The following is a 21,982-nucleotide window of genomic DNA, read 5'->3' on the forward strand; positions in this document are numbered from 1 at the left end:
CCTCTTCTACCCCTGACACCTGCTGCTCCTGCTCTTCAGGGATGGCACTTTCCAAACCTGAGCCTCTGCTTCATCCTGATGAGAAATGCAACTTCTCTAGAAGCAGTTTAGAACTCTAGGAACAAGACAAAAAAAGTGGCTCCTGCCCTGCCAACCTGGCACAGAGAATGAAGGGAAAACCTGGTGTGAATTTGACAGTTATCCCTCCTCTATCCCTGCTGCAAGTCACCCTCCTCACCCTCATCCATCACAGCACCTAAGTGCAAGCTTAACCTCCAAGGATTGTGCCTGAGTTTAAGCTCTGCACAGATTTAATTCTCATTATCATCTGCTCAGCTCCCACACTGCACCTCCAAGGAACACATGAGCTGATGCAAGGAAGCAGAGAGGTCCCGAGGGTGGCCTGTGTGCCACAGCTGTCACCTTCTGGGCTGGGCACTGCCCCAGAGCTGGCCATGGGGGGGTGAGAAGCCCCTGCAGCACGGTTGCATGGCCCAGTCACGGGGATGGGTTCAGGAGCAGCTCCATACAGCAAAACCCATCCCTCTTCCCTCCTCCCTGTGCTCTTTAGACAAGCACAGAAAATGCTATTACAAGAACATTAGCAGCTGCAGGATTAAACACTCTAATGGCAGAAAATGAGAGTGCAAAGACAGCACAGATAACCTTAACTCGGCCCCTCGCAGGCACGAGTTTTGATTGCTGTTTATGTATAACACTTCAGCCTGGAGCTAAATTAGCTTGGGAGTTAACTGCCTCCTGCCCTGCTTGGTGCACCAGGCAAGCTGTGCCACCACAGGAAAAGGAATGGCATATTACATGGGTTTTGACCAAGTTATTAAACTCCATGCCTTAGAGAGACAGAACCTCGTCCTATAAAAGTCTAAGTCAATAAAGGCACCAGATCCTCCAACGGCGAAAATAGAAGACAGCACATGAACAAACAAATATTACTTGATGTGCACAGAACCTGCATGGTATTAAACTGAACTTTAGGAAGGGGTGGCTGTTTCCATAAACACAAATACACCCTTACCAAGGTTGGTCATCTCCTGATTTAAATGCTCAGCTCTGCAACCTCCAAATCCCCTTAACAGGCTGCCCTTAAAAAAATAGCTCTGTGTAAAATGACTTTCATCTGCCTCCTGCCCACAACACACCCCTGTCCTACCCAGACAGCAGTACCATCTGTGGCTCTGGTGACAAACTGGCCTATTTGGATGATGATGGAAACCCTTTTTTTTTAATCTCCTCCTGCCAATTTCCAGAAAAGCACCTTTGCTACTACATTTCATCTGGTTCTTTCAAGCTTGTGCTTACTGCTTTGGGGACGGGGGGGTGGGGGTTCCAATTGTGGATGCAATGAGAGAATTTTGATGAAGAAAAACCTGATTTATAGATGGGTAAAAAAAAAAAAAAATCCAACACATTTGCACCTGCTAATCAAGGTAGCTATCCATCTCATTTATGCCACTGCTCCAGCAAGCCTGACAGCACAAAATCAGAGGCTGTTTCTTCCAGCATTTGGCCCTGAGGGACTGATTCTCCAGCAGGTCTCTTCAGCAATGCCCACAGAATGTGCAAGTGAATCGGTTTTGTGCATACAAAGCAGGTAATTGTGCTCACAAATCAGGATTTGCATATGCTGCTGGAAAGGGATGCACTCATCGAGCCTGGTGAGGGAGGCCAGCGAGGCAAAGCACTCCTGGAATTTACCCAGGGGTATCCCAGTGTGTGGCACCGGCACTGCTCCCACATCTCTTCAAAATATGGAGAGTGAGGAGAGCTGACAGCCAGTCCCACAAGACAACAAACCTTCCCTGCTCTGGTCTCAAACAGCACAGGCAGCACCTGCCAGGAGGATGGGGGATTTTGGCTGAACATCTCCAGCCAAGGAGCACATCCTGCCCCAGAGGGGTGCCTGTCCCATCTGATGTGGCAGCTGGGCATGGTCACTGTGTCACATCTCAGCAGCGTCCATTTGTCTCTGGATCTGCAGTCAGACCAAGCAGCCTGGCTGTTTCCAAGGCAGGAGGGATGAGGGAGATGACATTTTGCTCATGTGCAGATGTCAGTGCTCCCTCTGAAACGCTCTGATGAGCTGGGGCTTCACAACACAGGTTTCAAATTTGTCAGGGGGGCAGCAATCATTTAATTACAGAGTGAGTCACACGACAGAGACGCAAGGGAAGGCAAATTAAGGTCAGGCAACAAAGTGGATTTTGGCATTTCCTAGTGTTTCAGCGTTTTCACTGGGAATTATTCTCCGCACTGAAGGAGTACAGGTGTCCAGAGTCACAAGTCAATACATTGTGCAGACAAATCCCATCCCAAACTCCAACCCAAAGAGTGTGCTGGGAGAGGTGACAGCTTGAGTGTCACCAGAGAGAGCACGTGTGACCTGGGGCTCTCTGTCCAAAGGTGTGCCAGGAGCCCATGGCACTGCCCCCAAGGATAGGTCCTGCCCACAGAGGTCTGTTTACACCCAAGGGAGCTTGGGACAAGGCTGGATCCACACTGCCATGGAGTGGCTCCAAGGGGAAGGCTGAAGGCAGATTAGCCATAAATGTGCTGGAGGACTTCAATGCTGGCTCTGCTGCTCTTCACAGGGGATACTTTGAAGGTTTTCAGCCTCCAGAGAGGACAAACTTCAGTCCATCATTCTCATGGATGCCCTGTCCAGCCTGAGAAGGCAGAGGACAGGGGAATCCCTGGCACCCATAGCTTGGGATGCTCATAGAGAGGATAAAATCCCTGACCCGAAAAGGTTGAAATCCAGACAGGATTTATGTGCTGCCATAAAACCACAGGCCTTCCTCTCTCATGGTGATAAAAATAAATCACCCTTAAAAATAGAACGACATTAATAAAAATAAATCTGAAAGTACATGCAGTGTATCCTGGGGTTACAGTCTGCCTCAGCCTGGTGGGGAAACTTCTCACCAGTTAAAGGCTGGTCAATGGTGATGAACAGACACGGTGCACTGGGTTATGTCCTGGGGTACAGGGTCAAGCAGGTACTTCCAAAGGCCTAATTTCAGTTCTTGTGAAATTTGGACCTCTTAAGGGAGTCTTAGATGTAGGCTATGAAGGTCAGCAGCCCCATCAGCCAGTCCTGCTCGATCCATGCAGATCCAACTGGCAGAAATGGGAGAAAAAATCAGGTTTATTCATGTGCACACTGCTGGGTTGGAGAGAGGGAGAAGAAGCCCTCAGACAGATTTCCAGAGAGGGTCCTGAAGGCTGAGATGCAGGATGTTCTGCCCTCACCATGGGCAGCAGGGACCATCGGCACCAGGGCTGGGAACGCAGAGCAGCTGCCGAGGTTCAGCTCCAGCACAACTCCCGGGATAATGAGCATCTCTGCCTTCCCTGCAAACAAGCTCTGACACATCCTGCTCAAGCGTGGGGCATCCAGCAAGAGCGACAAGCTGCTCTGGGAGCTGGGGTCGCAGCAGGAGCAGCAGCTGGGCCAGCACGGAGAGGAGCCGCTCCTCACAACCGAGACCACACCAGGATCAGCCAGCCCTGCTCACTGCCAAGGACAGGGCTGGTGAGGGGAGCCACGGGGCTCTTCCAACAGGGGAGTCATGGTCTGGCTCCATACAGTCTCCCTGAGGTTTCTGCTGGAGGCAGAGCTGTTTCTCTCCTCCTCTGAACCAGGGGACAGCAGAATGCATCTCCCCTCTCTCACTGAGCTGGCTGCGTTTTGCCAATGCCTGAAAGAAAAATCCTTTTGCTCTGTGACATCTGGATGAAAAGAGTCTCCTCCTGCACCACCTCCATCTGTCAGCGTGGCTGTTGGCACCTCCCAGCCCTCCTTGGGGCTTTAGGTGATGCCCAGGGCTGTCTTCACAGGGGATTCATCCAGCATCACCCTTCTGCTGCAGCCATGTCTGCCAGTGCCTCTGTGCAGACAAGCCTTGAGGAACAGGAATGCTAAGAAGAGAAGATTGTCTTGACCAGGAAAATTAGTTTGTAAGACCAAATTCAGTATTTGCATCTCAACTGAGCAGGGAGTGATGAGAACAGGGTCACCCCTGCCACCCCATGAGGTGTTCATGACTCTGAAGGTGCTCATGACTCTGAAGGTGCTCATGACTTCTTGTTCTAATCCATGTATTAATGACAGTCAGGGGCTTTGGGAGGCTTAAGAAAAGCCTTCTCCACAGTGAGCCATCCTTTAAACCCCGCAGCAGAACCAGACACCAACATCCTTACCTGCAGCCATGAATCATACACACATGAGGTGAAGAAGCTCATGGCTGAGGGGTAAACAGCTCACATGGAGAGCTGGACTAAGCTGGGATGGCACCCCTCTGCAAGGAGATGGGGTTTAGGTGCTCTTCAGACACTCAGCAAGCCAGGACCACCAGGGACACTTGTCTCCACACCACCAAGAAGGCATCCAACCCAAGGCTGATGAGCCACTGGTGAGTCACAGCACAAAAACCCAGCACAGTCCCCAAGCCACCTTCCCATGCCAGGTCCTGTCACCCTGTGTTGTTTGCTGTGCTCTGTGTTCTTGGCTCACTGCAGATTCCAGGACACCCATGTGTCATCCAATAATGACAGAAAGGAAGGTGAAATTTGTCCTTTGCCCATCCCCACAGCTGGGTCCCAGCAGGGCTGGCTGCTGCTCCACAGGCACTGCACACCAGCAGAGCACGTTCAGCAGAACTCTCATCTAGAGATGGGGAAGGATGGCAGAGTTCACAACTCCACCAGGAAGGGCTGGAGGACAGATCCAACCTGGGTAACGACCAGGCAGGAGCAGGCACTAATGGGAATTGTGGAAATTGTCTAGTGAAAATGGCCAAAGAAGAAAAATTATGGAGATGGGATAAATTCACGAGTAGATTTGCCAGACTGGACAGCAGAAAAACCCAACTTATAAGCAGATAAACTCCATGTGCCTGCAGCTGTCACACCAGAGGACTGTTAAATCCACCATTTCAAATCCCCATCCTGTGCCCATCTTCTTCACATTTTTCTGACAGGGGTCACCACTTTGTGACCCTGCCAGCACCTCTCAGTCCCCCACGCCTACCACCAGGCTAGAGCAGAGGTGAGCCATCAAAATACTCAGTGACAGACCTTCTCCCTCACACCTCCAAGCTTTCCAAGGTTTTCACTCTTGGCCAGCTTCCCTTACCTGTGTCTTGGTCACACAGCTGCTCACAGGCGTCAGTGGTTCTCTGTCCACACAGGTCTCTCACCCAGGGGGACGTGGCATTGATCTGATAGTACAGGGACAGCTTGGCTGGGTTAAGCCAGTCAGAGATGTCCAAGTAGCTCCCCTCACTCACAACGAAGCTGCTGCCTGGGGGGAATGGGGAAAAAGTGTGTTAGGTGAGTGTGGAAATCTGAAAGAAAAGCCCCAAATGTGCATTTTGGCCCAACATCAGAGCACTGCACTCTCCAGGAGCTGCCGTGATGACAATATCTGTAAAATAATAATGAGTTCACTGACAGCTGGTCCCAAAAAACTTCATTTGACCACTCCTCTCCAGAGGAATGTGCTCCAGCAAATGGTCCACCAGTTTCTCTGCCCAGACACTTCCCCACATTTACACTACTGGGATTTGATTCCCAGGTCTCTGCAGAAATGAGGACCAGGGTAATTATCCTGATCTGTAATCAGAGCAACAGTGCCCCAGCTCAGGGAGGAGTTGTCCTGGAGGCACCTGGAGCTCAGGGCACAGATGGGCAGCAGCAGCAGGGCCTGTTCACCTTTTGTTGAAGGTGAGAGGATTGGCCCAACACACAACTTCTTTTGTGAGTTATCTCATACCAGACACTCCCCCACCCTCTCCTTCTTGTGAGTTAGAAGTGAATTCCTGCCAAAAATATTTTCTTACAAAATCTTATGCTTCTTTATTTTGCGAAATGTATTTTTCCCCACTGGCATCTGGGAATATGCATCATCTAATTAGCCAAATAGATTTTCAGTTCAGCCCAATCATTTCCTTATCTAACATCTGAGGCCCAGCATCGCTTGGGGGATTTTGCAGGCACAGAGGTCCTCATTAACTCTGATCTTCAATTACATTGATTATAAGACTGCCTCCATAACAGTGCTGCACAGATCAGAGAGGAGCCAAAAAACCTCTGTCATTAAGTGGTGTTTTGCAAAACTTACCATGGTAAAAGCCTCTAAAAAGAGGGAAAAAAGAAACCTGCAAGGAGGAGTGGGCAAGGGGAACTGCCAAGCAGCACAGGAGCCCACAGCCACCTTTCCTCTAAGTCTGAGGACTTGCAACATGGGCAAAATTTGCAACTGCTGTCTGAAGATTGAAATCCTTCTCAGAGATTACCCAGGGATAGCAAGTTTACAGATCCAGGGCCTATTGTCATGAAACTGTAAGGCTTATGGCCCTTAGTAAAGGACTAGGACACCATTCTTTGAAGCACCAACTGACTTTGATGAAAACCAAGAGATTAAAAAAGCAGGATGATAAACCTGCAGCAGCAGCCACCCCACATGAACCTGCTTGAACACAAACTCTGGATCTCCTTTTGAAGAGGATCCCTGATGCTTAGCAAGAGGGAGCCCTTCTCACCCTCATCCTGCACCACATTATCCATGCAAAGGATAAAACAAGCAGGGCCTCGAGTCAAGCATCCCAGTGAGTGACCTCATTTTCAGGCATCCCAAGATCTCAGCACCATCCAAATCCAAGCCCTAATTTCCCATAAACTCAGGTCTTTGACACTCAGAGTGTTTATATACCACAAACATATTCACAGGCGCATCTCTACACTCAAAGCCAGTGGAGGCTGCCAAGCTGCTGACTGCTCAAGTAAATGAGAATTAGACATCAGAATCCAGCAGCTCTGGAGACACAGCAAGGCAGGAGCTGCCCCACCAAGGCTGTAGGATACATCTCAATCAGGCACAAGGCAGCAGTAAATCACTGGGTAAACCCCCCAGCACCACTGCAAAGCAGGGAAACACTGAGAAGTTTCTTAGAGCCACGTGGTTTTATCTCTAATTATTCTTTTCAATTAATTTTTAAAGATAGCCTTACATATCAATAACAACAGTTGCTGGTTTCTCTTCCCAAACAGACATGCATGTGCACCCTTTGGGAGTGTTTACTATTTACATGTAGGTGTCTAAGTAGTAACCTGTCAATTTTGTTTTCCTCCTGATTTCCACAGCTCCCTAATAAAGAGCAAGGCTTGGGAAGCACGTACGGTTGTTTTGAGACTCAGCTACAGACAACTCCCTCTGCACCCAAGGACTGAAGAGCAAAACCAGTAGCTCTTGATTAAATCCCTACTTAATGAACCCCACTTCTGGTTAAAACACAGCTTGGAAGTAACAGAAGCAAACCCAGCACAAACCAGACACATCACTTGTACTCAGAGGGATGAAGGTGGCTGGAGCTGGCAGAGGATCTTGGCCCAGGACCTGCTGCACCTGCTCCATGGGCAGGTGGGTGATGGAGGGGTGACCTCTGGAGCTCCCCAGCATGCACTCATTCAGGTGGAAAAGACCTCTCAGATCATCAAATCCCACTCTTCCCCCAGCACTGCCAGGGCAACTAAATCATGTCCCCAAGTGCCACATCCACACACCTTTTAAATCCCTCCAGGAATGGGGACTCCATCACTGCTCTGGGCAGCTGTGCTAGGGCTGGACAACCCTTTGAAGAAATTTTTCTTCATATCCAACCTAAACAGCCCCTGGGAGAAGAGGCCAGACCCCACCTGGTTCCACCCTCCTGTCAGGGAGTTGTAGAGAGCGAGAAGATTTCCCCCAAGCCTCTTTTTCTACAGCTCCCTCAGCTGCTCCTCATCAGACTTGGGCTCCAGCCCCTTCCCTGACTCCAGATTTTGCAGATTAATTACTTATTTTGATTTTAGTAAGTCTGATTGAGAAATCATCATCATTATCAGGTTTTTATGGGGGTTTGTTTGTTTGTTTCTTTGAAAAGCAGCAGTGAAAATATTTAAATCCAAAATTCCTGAATTCACGCTCAGTGTAAAATGGAGATTTTTCTACCTCAGCCTGAAAAAACTCAAACCCAGGAAAATTAAAGGTTATAGTTTCCTTCCTCCTTCTTTCCCTCCTTTCTCCCTTTCTTCCTTTTCTTTTCCTCCCTTTTCTTCCTTAGAGGAGGGAAGGGACAACTTCCAGCAAGGAAACTTCTCACATCTCTGAAGCTGAGTGTGTGGCAAGATTTTGAGAGACATTCACAGACACCCTCATCACCTTCACTCCCACTGAAAACACAAACAAACAAACAAACACCCCAACCTCAATCCCTTTTTAGCTTGCCTGTGAAATAAATAACAGGAAAAAACACATTCTACAAATATTTTGAAAGCTAAAATTCTGATGATTTCAAAGCCTTTTCACAAAATTTTTCTCATCACTTTCAAAGAATCCACACACAGAAAACAGTTTTTCAAAAGTCACCATCGTGTACACATCAAAACCACCCTGAAAAGCTCAGAAAGGGCAGGTTGAGGAACAAATCCTTTTAGAAACTACCAAGAACAAACATTTTCCAAGCAAGAGCTGTTTCAAACACCTTCAGCTTGTTGGGAACATCAGCTGGATTTGTTTTCCACACCTACAGTCTCTGGATGGAGGGAAGGGGAGTGATGGGGAACTTGAGGGGGGTAGAACCCACTACAAACCAGCCTCCTAAAACCTTCCTTGAGCACCTCAGACCCTGCTAAATGACCCCCAGATCTGGTTTGAAGCACCCCTTCAGCTGCAAATCCCCAGAGCAGGTCCCAGCACAGGCACTCTGAAGACACCTGGAGGGACTGTCCATCCTGCTGTCCCCCCTGCCAACCTCCCAGGTGTCCTCCTAGACACAAATTCCAAGCCTCCCACTCAAAGCCTTGATGAAATCTCCCTTGAACGGAGACGTTCAGGTCTCAGGGTAAAGCAACCATCAACCAACCAAGTGAATTAAGAAACAAAATGACAGCTCAGCACGCAGCACCACCTACCAGGAACCCCATACCAGGACATGTCCCTCAAATGCTGTTGGAATTACGAGCCAGCCAATGCCATGGAGCAGCGTGGAGAACACCAGGACACAGCCACAACCCCCTCCCAGCTCCACAAGGTCCAGCAGCCCCTCAGGGGATTGATTTGTTTGGGTTTCTCTGTGTGTGTTTTCCACTCCCCCGTTCCTTCCCCAGCACTGATCAAAGCCGGATGAGTTAAGGCAGCGTCAGAAGTTCATGTCTCTCATGCTGGGGTCTCCTTCAAAGTTCAGTGGAATTGCTTAAGCCCTGACAAAAGAGGCTTGAAGTTTTGACATTTCAAAAATCATTTTCAAGAACACAACAGGATAAAACAGCTCAGAAGAGATATCTAACAAGGGAAAAGAACAAAGCACCCAAAAGGCAGCCAAAAGGGTTTGGCTTTTCCTTTCTCTTTCTTTTCAAGGCAAAAGATCAAAATATAATTTTTTTTGAAGAACATCTATTTATTCCTCCCTCTGCTCTTTTTTGTCATCTTTGGTCCATTCACTGTTTCTTGGCCAACAAAACTCCTTTTCATCTAAAATTAGTATTTTGTGTTGGGAAGCTGTGGGAGGTCATACTATAGGTTGCTATTAATGTATCCAGCCCTATGCTACCATACAGTTCTAATTCTGTTACAGATAGTTTTTATAAACACTAAAGGAGAGATGATCCCTCTGGCTTCATTCTATAGGTACAAAGAATAACCCTATTTGATTTCTTTAGAGACCTTTTTCTTTCCCTTGTTAAACTTGAAAGAACATTGCCCAAAGAGACAACTCCTCCCCTATCAGCTCTTCCCCTTGATCAGCTCTCCCTCTCCTGTCCTGGGCCCAGGGCATGAAAACTTCTGCTTCTAAAACTTCTCCCAGAAAATGCCAAAGAGCTGGACAGACTTTGGATGCCCAGGACACACATGTGCTGACTTAAGCAAGGAAATGTGTCTTGGGGCAGGACTGCACCCACAGACTAACACAGTGCTCAGCTTCACCATCCCTCTCCTGCCCAGTGCAAAACCAGGTGATTTGGCAATCATTTAAAGTTTTAAGTCAAACTCTAAGTTCTATAGTCTATTTTGAACGCAGGGACAGCATCACACCATGTTAAAATCCAAGACAACTCTCTTTACTATTTTTTTTAATTATTTCTCTCTTCAAACCAGGTGAAATTCTGAAAGAGAACATTATGATAGAAAGATTAGAAAACAGCACAAGCCTATAGATACATCTTTCATTCAGTCCTCCCTTAGCTGAAGCACTCGCAGTTTATCTCTCACAGTGCTTGACTCCAGGGTGTATTTTCAGCATATGAACTGCACCCATGGGCTCTCACCTGCCCAACCCAATGATGATCAAACCTGGAGACCCCTATCCCCTTGAAACACCATTAATCCTGCCAGAGCTTTCCACCCTGGCAAAGCAGAAGTCAATTAGCAGTACATGTCTGTGTGCAATTACAGCTCAAAGTGGCACCACCTTTCCTGTGGGAGGAGCAGAGTTACAATTTAAGTGTTAAATTGCACTTCCTTGATCATTCTGACAGACTCTTTCTTTGGGTTTTCTTGTCAGTCAGTCTTGATTTCTCCAGGGCTGAGCTCCTGACAAACAACAAATGTATTAATAAGGCAGGTGATGGCTCAGCCAACTTCTCCTAAACTTAAGCAAGAAGGAATCTGCCCACCCTGCCTTGTGGTCAAGCTCATGCTGCCAAGAGATCTCCCATGGCAGCTTTAGACAAAGTAATTGTGGAGGTGTTGGTAAGATCACATCTCTGTCCTCAGAAGTCATCTGGGCCAGCAGTGGCTGAGACAGAAATGAGACTCCTGAAAAAAAAAAAAAAACCTTCTCCTTAATGCTCTGCATCTCCCAACTGCCACGCTGCAGCCCAGGGCTCAGTGATGCTCTCCAGATATCAGAAAAGGGTTCAGGGAAATCCAGCCTAAATCTAATCACATCACAAAGCACAGAGGAGCTGTGATAAGCTTGTTGTATGAATGCAGGAGTCAATGTTTGCATCTCTCCATCTATGGGAGGGAGAGCAGGTTAGCTGGTCAAAGATGTGCCATCCCTCCCAGATCAAGGGTAAATGGTGTTGGTAAAGCTCAGCAGGTGCCAGGAGGTGCCCCCTCCCCACAGGGGTTGGCACCTCCTGCCTCTCTCAGGATGCAACACGTCCCAGCTCTGGAGCAGCTCCTGCTGACACCATCCAAATGCCAATGCCAATCCAATGCCAATCCAATGCCAATCCAGTGCCAATCCTGCTGGCTTTGCTCCAGTGAATCCTGCGGAGGAGAAGGAAGAAGCATTTGCCTTCCCTTGCCAATGGAGCTGCCCCAGGAGCTGGGAATGCCTCTGGCAGGCACGGGGCTGGGGAGCTGGGCAGCAGCCGAGCAGGTTCACGAGCCTGTCAAAGCCACGATAAAAACATGATGTACTTCAGCCTCCAGAACCTTATTAGTTCTTCATGCAAAGAGCGTTTGTGCTGTAAAACCGTCTTGGAATCCCTTTGATCCACGCTGATACAGTTCATAAATTGATGTTAATATTTAGAGTTCATGTCTGGTAACACTGCAGCCATTTGCTCACATTTTCTTGCCAGGCAAGCAGACACAGGAGCGGGAGTGAGCTGTAACACAGGCACGGAGGTGACCCTGCTGATTACGAGCTGCTGAAATAAAATGCAATTTGTAAAGCTGCCCCCAAACACGGCCACCTTACGTGAAACACACAGGGCCTGGAGCAGCCAGACGTGACACTGAGTCTGCAAGAAAGTGTTGCTTTTGTCAGAGCCCTGACCCAGGTCTCCACAGAGCAAATCCCTGGGAGGAGAAAACAGCACAAGAAAAAAAAGTATTTTAAACCAATTCCTTCTGCTGGTTTCAGAGGGGACTTATGGATCTGGGAACAGCTGGTGAACATGGGAGACCCCAATTTCAGAATCTTTCTGGAAGCCTGAAAAGATCACAGCATCACAGAATGCTTTGGGTTGGAAGGGACCTTAAAGATCATCTTGTTCCACCCCTCTCCCACTGGCAGGGACACCCTCCACTGGACCAGATTGCTCAGAGCTCACCCAGTCTGACCTGAGATAGCTTTAGACCAGATCTCTTTCTCCATCCTGGTAAAAACCTGGGGAGCTTCACCTGTAAATCAGAGAGTGTGTCCAGCTTCTCCTTGCTGCCAGAGGGGATGGGGACACAGCCAGTCCCCCACTTCCCATGGCTCATCTCTGTGTGGCCTCATGTGCAGCACATAGCACATCCTGAGTGCCCTGAGGGCATGAGCTTGGTCACCTCCAAGAGCTGCAGAAGATTGAGCAGGAAATGTCAAAAAACAAACAGTTTAAACCAACACATTTAATTAAAACCAAAATGAGAAGTTGTTGTGAGTCCCAACAATTGCAGTCTGCAGAGCAGTCTTCAGGGAAAATTAACACAGGCTGCTAATAGCAGCATCCAATTCACCAGCATCTTGGAGGAGACGGTGGTGGGGGAAGGTAGGAGATAATCTGCAGATGAAACAATTACTGATCAGCTGCGTGGCAAGGACAGCACGGCATCGTTCAGGCAGGCAGACGCAGATGCACTGAGATTTAAACAATAAACAAAAAGAAGCTCCCTCCACCTCTGCCATCTTGTCAGATGCTCCAGCCCAAAACACGGTCTCAAGTAGAAATTCCACTTCAGCTGGGCTCTTGGCTTTGCAAGGGGAGACCTGGGTTTGCTCTCAGGGCAAACCTGGAGAGTTCATCCACACTTGAAGGAGGGACAGAGCCAACACACAGGCAGCTCGTCAGGGTGGGGACACTGCTCACACTGAGCTCTGATCCCACAGCAGGATCCCTGCCGGCCCACACCGAGCTCGGATCCCACAGCAGGATCCCTGCCTGCCCACACCACACCCTGATCCCACAGCAGGATCCCTGCCTGCCCACACCACACCCTGATCCCACAGCAGGATCCCTGCCTGCCCATGACAAGCTCTGATCCCACAGCAGGATCCCTGCCTGCCCATGACAAGCTCTGATCCCACAGCAGGATCCCTGCCTGCCCACACCACACTCTGATCCCACAGCAGGATCCCTGCCTGCCCACACCACTCTGATCCCACAGCAGGATCCCTGCCTGCCCACGCTGAGCTCTGATCCCACAGCAGGATCCCTGCCTGCCCATGACAAGCTCTGATCCCACAGCAGGATCCCTGCTGCCCACACCGAGCTCTGTGCACCACTCCACACCCATCCCACAGCCCAGCGAGGTGCAGAAGGATCACCACAACTTCCCTGGCATACATCTCAGAAGAGGAGGGAAGAAGGTTGTAAATGCCCAAGATGTCTTTGACAAAAACCTGCTTTGTGCCCTTTATTTCCACTTATAAAACAAAGCTCTAGAAGCCCCTTGCTAAACGCAGCCCTTGGCTCCCTCTGCACCACTGGAGGATCTCACCCACCTCTCCCACTAAAGTACAAACATCCACCCACACCGTATATAACCTCTCACAGGCTGTAAAAATAGGAAGCTTTAATTGATACTATATTTCATACTGTTGTGCAGCAAGGACGTACTCCAGGCTGAGTCCTCCAGAGTATCTTTCTCCACCCTGCCTTCCCTGCACGCCATTCCCATTGCTCCGGCTCTACTTTTTTGAATTATTACTTACAAGAAAAAAACAAAGCCAAAAAAACAACTATTGAATGTAGAGCTGAGTGGCTCCCATATTCATAAGAGGTTTTATTACCCAGATGGAAGGACTCTCTTTCCTTTCTTCCCCCCTTTGACACAGCTAAAGGGTCCTCTAAATAATGCCTTGCATTTCCATATCCTCATAAAAGCCACTACGGTTCTTTCCATAAATCTGAGCCACCTCTGAAATCAGAACAATTCCTCCTGCTCAGCACGGGCAGGGACTGCCTCAAAACACAAACCCTGGAGCAGCAGAAGGGAGGAGAGGATGCTCCAAGCACTGTGTTCGAATAGAGAGGATTTAGAGGCACCAACTCGTTTCTGGGAGGCAGGAGGTGCCAGCCCTCCCCACCAACCATGCCAGCTCCTGCCAGGCTCTCCTTGATCCAGCTGCTCCATGAAGTGAAGGCACAGCAGCTGTGCAAAGCAGGCAATAACTGCTCAGCAGGGAGCGAGGCAGGGGCGCCCCATCAAATGAACAAAAGGAAGAAAACAAACCGAGGGAGAAATAAGGGCAATAGAGACAGGCTGGTTATTATAGAACTGCTGCTTGGAATATATCGTCCCAGCTTGGCTGCCAGTTGGCTTCTGGTCCCAGTCCTTCCCCTCCCCTTTCCCACCCTGCCACTCCAGCAGGCTCTGGAGCTGCTTTCTCTAACACCATTCTTGCTGCAGCAGGAAAAGCTGCTTTTCTCCAAAGCTGGAGACATTTGGGGAGGCTTCCCCCCTCTTTCTTTTCTTGGCTCTGGCTGCTGGCACGCCAGAACTGGCTGGCATCTATTTAAAGTTTCCTTCAAAGCCGAGTTCTCATCGTCTAGGAGAGCGATTTCTTTCAGCCTCTGCCTTTGTTTGGCTTCTCCTGCAGAGGTGCCGGTAGCAGCTCCGCTTTCAGATTTTCCTTGGCTCATGGTCCCTACTGAAATTCCACATTTCAAAAGGGAATGAGAGGGCAGCACTCCCTCAAATGGGAACATTTCTTGTGACTGCACCATGGCTGCCTTCTCACAGAGTGTACCTCATCATCCTGTGCAGCACCAAAGGGAACAGCTTCGGGAACCAGACGATTGCAGCGCACGGCGACACCCGCGAGACACGGTGCCACTGTCGGGTGCCACACCAGAAGCTGCTTCAAGACTGATCAAAGCTCCCAGACTCTGCCAGGCCAAACACGTCAGCTCTGTTGTCACCTCGATGCCACAGGGATGCTGATGCCAACCCCCTTTAGCACCCTGTAAAAATCAGATTTAATCCCCCACGGGAGATCTCCAGGGAGGAGCAGGTCCCCTCTTCTCCATCAGCATCAAACTGCAGGTGCTGAGCCTTGGCAAACACATCCAGCCACACTTTCCTGGGTATCATTGAAATTTCCCAACCCAGCTCAGTTCTGTGATGTCTTTAAATGCTTTGTAATATTTTGCTGCCAGTTGGGTGGTGCCTTGGGATTTGTTGTTATTCAAAAAGAAGGGACAACTTTAAGAGCTTTTTCTCTTCCCAAGCAAGAGACTTGTCATCACATAAAATGCTGAGATTTCAGGGAAAGTGATAGCCACTGCAAAATGTCTTGGCTGCTTCTATGTGAAGAATTTGACTGTTTCTCATAAAAAATATTTAAAAAGTTTTCACAGTTTGTAATTATATTTTACAGTTTCATTACAAAGCTCATTTTAATTCTTCTCCAAACCGTTGTTACCAGTCCTCTTGCCACTTTCTCTTCAGAAAAGTCATTAAGTCGGGACTGGAGATCATCCCATTTCCCCCAGTTTCAAGGATATTAATCTGCTTTATTGGTATTTCATTGTCATTTTCATTCGAGTGTTCCCTGCATTTGCATAATTTGCATTGCCACCCCTTTCCTGGTGACAAGTACAGGTTCGGCTTTCCACTTTCATTCTGTGGAGTCTCATTGCATTTTTTTTATTTTCTTTTTCAGGACACACTGTCTTTCCTGGGCCAGAACCATGAGCTGGGAGCAGGATGCTGAGGTCCTGTCTCCATCTCTGCCTTCCTGGCTGACCTTCAGCAAGTACCAGAACCAGTGTGAAATCCCAGTCCAAGTGCTGAACTGGCCAGTGCCCATCCCAAGGGGACACAAATTAGCACTGGAGCAGCCCCATGCCCCAAATGCAGGAGTTTCTGTTCTCCAGCTACTTGGAACCATCTGTGAAGATTTCAAACACTCATGTGTGGCTTGGACAATTATTAAAACCAAGGTGTAGACAAGTCCCTTGTTTCAAATCCTTAAACCACAGAACGGTTTGGCTTGGAAGGGACCTTAAACATCCTCTTGTTCCAACCCCCTGTTATGGGCAGGAACACATTCCACCAGACCAGGTTGCTCAGAGCTCCATCCAAACTGGCCTTGAACACTTCAAGGGATGTGGCATCCACACCTTGATGTTATCTTCATGTCTCCACTCCACTGAACTCATGTTCAGTTCCTTCAATGTGTGAACACAAAGTAGATGCTCTCCTCCTCTTTCCTACAAGGGCCAAGCTGTGACCACTGGGCTCTCCCAGCTACCCAGAGACCACTCTTATCAGGGCTATTCCCACTTCAAACACACTGGTGACTCCCATTCTGCCATGGGGTGATGATTTCAACCCCTCTCCACTGGCCCCTGCAGCTCTCATGCCATTGTGTCTCTTTAACCATCCCCCTCTCTCCAAAATAATAATCCCCAAGAGCTGCCCTCCACTCCAAAGCTCCCAAAGAAGGGTCTGTCCCAGAGCTGGCTGCACCAGGACACCCCAGCAGCTGGTGATGCACTGGCTGCATGCAGCACGTTTCTGGCAGAGAGAAAGTGCCCCCTCTGCATGCCCCAAGCAGTGAGACAAGTGCAGGAACTGAGGAATTGGAACCGACTGAATAATGGGTCCTGTCTGCTGGAAGAAAATGAAATTTGCCCTCGTGTTACTGAAAACTTGCACTCGATGCTCACTGCACATTATAAAGAAAAGGTCAGTGAAACACAACAAATGCAAGGAGCCCAGTTGGAGAAAGCAATAAATAGTGACAGCAGCACTCGTCTAATTTATCAAAACATCTCTGCCTTTGCTCAAACCCCAGTAATTTCCCCCCATGCTGCTGCAAGGGCTGGGATGAGCAGCTCTGCTGCTGCCTGTCTGTGCAGCTCCCAGGGCTCCTCAACGAGTTTGGAGGAGAACAGAAATATCCATCAGACACAATTAGCACCAATGATAACAATGATAATATTAATTGACATGACTGAGATTTTGGCCTTAGGCTCACAGATGTGCTTGTGGAAAAGGAGATCCCTGCAGTCAAACACATCTGGGACATTCCCAAAGAGAGGGATCCCCATGTCCCAAACACACCCAGAGGGGCAGCAGGAGGTGGCCAGAGCTCTCTGGCCACAGAGAGCACGCACAACTTTCCCAGGCATTGTCCTGGGAAAGGCTGTGAGAAGATCAGAAAAAAGAATGAGAAACAATCCTTATGTTAACCTGCTGCACCTGGTGTGCACGTGTGGAATGTGCAATGGAGATTTGTTTACCGAAGGGTAATTTCTTAAATGGCCAATGGTGGTGTTTGGATTCAATTGACCAATCTGGTCTGACTGTATCACACTCTAAGGGCGATGTTTTGTATTTACAGGGTGCCCTGATAAAGGAATGAATTATGAATCTGACTCCATGTTCTCAGAAGGCTAATTTATTACCTTATAATACTATATGATATTAAAGAATACTATACTAAACTATACTAAAGAATACAGAAAGGATACTTACAGAATGCTATAAAAATAATAATGAAAACTGGTGACTCTTTCCACAGCTTGGCCCTGATTGGCCAATGTGTGAAAACAACTCACAGCAGAACCCAATGAAACAATCACCTGTGGGTAAACAATCTCCAAACACATTCAACACATTAGCAAAACAGAGAAGAAGCAAATGAGATAAGAATTGTCTTCCTTTGTTGGAGCTTTCTCAGCTTCCCAGGAGAAAAATCCTGGGCAAAGGAATTTTTCAGAAAATGTGAATGCCACAGGAATGGATTTCTTAATAAGTATAGTATAATAAAGTGATTGATCAGCCTTCTGGAATCATGGAGCCAATGCTAATTATTACCACAACAGGGATGCCATGCCACGACAGGAGGGTCTTACCATCAGCAATGAAGTGCTCGGGGACGTGGAGCGTGACCTTGACGGTCAGCGGGCAGGAGAGCTGCGAGCCGCAGACCACGGCCAGGACGCAGGAGCTGACCGCGATCAGCGTCAGCGCCGTCTTGTTCACAGGGCTCTTCATGGAACCTGCAAGGCACACACAGGGGTGGGTGGGTGGGTGGGTGGGTGGGGGGCCAAAAGGGAAAGTGTACCCAGGGCTTTGTCAGCAGAGGCAGAGGAGCACCAGCACAGGAAAGGCAGGCATGGAAAATAAGGATGGGAGCTCAGCAGAGTCTGTACACACCCCAGGGCTCCCACCACACCTTGTTTGGCACGGGGCTTCATTTGGCTAGAGGAGGGAACCACTCAAAAAAACCTGCTCAAATCCCTACATACACCCTCTCCCTGGGAACTTCTCCCTGGAATCACTCATCACACCTGCTGTGCACCCCTGCTGAAACCACCATCACTTCTTGTCAACACTGACAACCCACTGTGAAACCTTTGTGGAGCAGGACAGGGTTAGGATGGCTGAATCACCATCAACAGCAGCTGGGTGGGACAGAATACCCGGGTTTCATAGGGACTGTGGGGAAGCTGTGCAACACAGAGTCATCCAGAGAGACCTGGCTGCCCCAGAAGATTCAGCTGCTCTTATTGGATACAGACTGGGAATGTCAGGTGTCCAAATGAGACCCTCTCTACTGATGGAGATGACCAAGAACTGTCCCAGACCACCAAGAGGTCTCCACTGCCCAAGAAAGGAGTGCTTGGAGCCTGCATCCTTGAGGCACTGCTGATCCCCTGGACCTGGGGGCTCCCTGCTGCTGCTCTGACTGCACTGCATCCTCCACAGCCCCCTCATCCAACACCTTGTGCCAGCACCCCGCTCTGCTCCAAGATAACAACAAACAGCTCACAAAATTCCTTCTTCAGAGCTTGGGATGCAGCACTTGGAGAGTGTGCCCATGGCAAGGAGAGGGCACAGCCCAGCAATGAACCCAGAAGCTGCACAGCCCATTCTGGTGCAAGCTGAGATGGCCCAGCTGCTGGCAGAGGTGACCACAGCCCTGCTCAGGATTCAGATGAGGACACCTCTTTGATTTTTGGAAGCAGCCTCTCCCCACTTACGCCCCAGCCCTCATCACCTCATCAGCAAAGTGAGATTTAAAAAGCATCAGTTTGAAAACGGAATTGGAAATGGATCCAAGTCACCCCTTGCACAGTCTGTGATTTGCCTAAAGCTGCTGCTGGAGATGCTGGGGCCAGGGCAGGGACCTCATGCCCAGCACAACCTCTGCTTCCCAGGCAGGGACCAAGACCCACCACAGCATCCCCAGGCTGGAGCCTGCACAGGGGATGCTCCAACCAGGAATTTGTAGGACAGGAGACATGGCTGATCTGCTGGAAAATACCCCCATCACTGAGACCAACAGGAGCAAGTAAATTGATTATTTATGAAGCATCTTTCCTTATGCATGGATCATCTGAACAGCCATCCCACTCCTATTTCACAGCTTTACTGCCAATCCCCTGTGCCCCTCACCTTGCAATCCTCTTTTTTTCTTTTCCAATCTTTATTCATATCATCAGCATAAGTTAGCACTTCCATGGGAGGCAAAATCCTCCTCTTGCTGGGCACACTGTGCCTGCCACAGCCCCTGCTTGGCTTGAAGTCATGACATGAATGCAAAAAAAGAAAAAAAGGGGGGAAAAGGAAAAAAAAAAAAGGTAAGGAAAAAAGCCCCCCTGAGGATAAGTGGACAAAATCAAATATACAATGGACCAGACAACGCTGGATTTCACCCTTATAAATCACCTTTCAATCCAGGGTCTTAAAGTGCTTTGCAAACATTAAATCATAAATCCCTTATGAGTGAGACAAGTATTATCCCCTTTTCACAAAGAGCCCAAATCCCAGGTATGATGGCAGCTTTCACCAAACTGCAGCCAGAGTGGAGCTGGAGGAATTAGGATTTCACATTCCCATTGGTCCATGTGGCTTCTTCTCTCCCTGTGACTCAGAGGAGAGCAGCACAGGGGCTTGGAACAGCAAAAATCCTTTTACAGTTCCATGAGTTTGAGCTTGGCTGCTCAAGGAAAGGGACAATTGCTCCAAGTCTCCTGTAACTCCCTTCCCTCCTGCACTCTCTCATTTCCATCACTGCTAATCACTGACCTCTACAAGTGCCTGATGTTTGGTTTTGACCAACTGAACCAAAACAAGGGGGCTTCTGCTCGAGCAGAAATTGGGTTTCCAGCTCAGCTCTTTATTGTTCATGACCAGTTAGCTGCCAGGTTTGAAGGGAGACTGCTGGAAAAGCATTTAAAGAGAGGGACTGGGTTTTTGTTTTCCATCTCTTTCCCTGCTCTGCACACCACTGATGCTCCAGCACTGCTGTGCTGCATTTAAACACCTATCTGGAGATAATCAGCTTCACTCCAAGCCTTTAAAACCACAAGCAAATGTATTTTCAGCAAGGCCCTGCTAACCAAACCCACCTCAGCAGGCTCTCCAGGGCTTCACCCTGGTCCAGAGGTGAGAGAAACTGATCCCTTCCTTCTTCAGCCCAGGGAGGGGATCCAAACCCAGCTCAGTAGCTCAGGCAGCCCTAAATAAACCCAATGCCACAAATGAGAGGTTGGCCTGGCTAAGCCTGGGCTTTCCCTCCTCTCCTTGTCATCCCCAGGCTTTCAGGGAAGTGTTTGAAGAGCAGATTTGAAACTTCAGGTGCACCAAACAATCTGGTATCAATGTCCTTTACCAAGAGGAGGAAGCTGGGTGGGGAATACAAGACCTTTATAGATGGTTGAGAGCCCCAGCACCTTACAGAAGTCCTGGTTTGTGTCTTGTGGGGTTCAAAAATCCCAGTAGGAAGATGGTAACCAGGCATGGCTGAGACAAAACTCACTCCCCAGATCTCTCTCCACTAATAAAAGCTTCATATGTTAAGATCATCTCTCTATATCTTTAATCAGAGATGTTTCTGGAGTGTTCTGAGAGGTTGCAACAAAGTGAATGGATTTCCAAGTGCTCACCCAGGCAGTTTTGAAGGGAAAAATTGGGACCATGGGGATTCCCAGGGAGTCTGCACCCGAGAGTGGGCAGGGCACACCATCAGGATGAAAAATAGGAATAAATTACTTCTATGCAGAGAGAAGTAACTTCTCCCCACAGCCCACAAAATCCAAGGAGTGAGAAGCAGAAAGGAAAGGCAAAGTGCTCCATTTCAGGGCAGAATCATACTTGACACGCTCCCTGCTGGTGACCCAAGGGTGGCTTAATTAGACTGGAAACAAGAGGAGTGTCCAGCACTGTGGTCAGAAGGACTCTGGCCACCACCACCTTCCCCACCCAGGATTTTTTTTTCTCCCCTCAAACCCCAGTGCAAATTATGCTGGTGAGGATGTGAGTCCCTGCTCAGAAACCGCTTGCAAAGCACCACATTCCCCTGCAGATTTTGCACCTGCTGCAAGATGAAGATAAATTCAAAGCCACTGGTGTAAACACTCAGCAAACAGCCCCTCCAAACGCACCATGTCTCCTTTGAAATATCATTTCCTCGTGCATTTAATTACTCACTGCTTTGTACACTTTCCTTTGCCCGCCCAAAAGACAAGGAGGGGGGAAAAAACCCAACAAAACTCTGGGCTCAATTCTTCTTAATATTGGCAGTACTGCCTAAATTTAGTGGGGAGAAGGAAAAAAAGAAACCACAAGGTGTGTTCAGAACACGTATGGATTTATGAGCAACACAAATATCCCGTGTTCTCAGTAATATGCTGTTTCTAAATCAGGCTCATAAATACATGCTTGGGAGATTAGTCTATAAAAAAAAATAAACTTTAATTACCCCCTCTTTATCAGCACAGAGCCTGTGGTGTTAACCATATGTGGGTGTTAAACGCCAAGTGCTTTGCAATCTTCCCCACTCCCCTAGGAGACAATAGCATCACAGCATCACAGGGAACGTTCCGTGGCCACTTGGATATGGAAATGTATTCCCAGCTCCTGAGGAAGACGGGGCTGGGGAAGGAGAGCGGGAGAACAGCGAGTGCTGGGAGAGCTCAGCAACCCCTGCCGAGCTGTGCTGCATGCAGAGCGCCCAGCTCGGGGACAGCAGCACCCCTGGGGGACAGCCAGCCCAGCCCAGCTCAGGGACAGCAGCACCTCTGG

At 48.7% G+C, this 21,982-nt stretch overlaps 1 protein-coding gene across 2 annotated transcripts in view; it reads right to left on the bottom strand.

The window, feature by feature from the left end:
* Positions 1-21,982, bottom strand: part of ASTN2 (astrotactin 2) — a 319,347-nt gene that overhangs the window by 184,679 nt on the left and 112,686 nt on the right. For both annotated transcript variants that reach the window (XM_064393831.1, XM_064393833.1), the window contains exons 6-7: positions 17,806-17,952; positions 5,156-5,323 (exon numbers count right to left, since the gene is read on the bottom strand). In XM_064393831.1, coding sequence (XP_064249901.1) covers positions 5,156-5,323; positions 17,806-17,952 — 315 coding nt within the window. The remainder of the gene's footprint in view (positions 1-5,155; positions 5,324-17,805; positions 17,953-21,982) is intronic.

This window comes from Passer domesticus, chromosome 18 (assembly GCF_036417665.1).
Source record: "Passer domesticus isolate bPasDom1 chromosome 18, bPasDom1.hap1, whole genome shotgun sequence".
In the NCBI taxonomy this organism is placed as follows: domain Eukaryota; kingdom Metazoa; phylum Chordata; class Aves; order Passeriformes; family Passeridae; genus Passer; species Passer domesticus.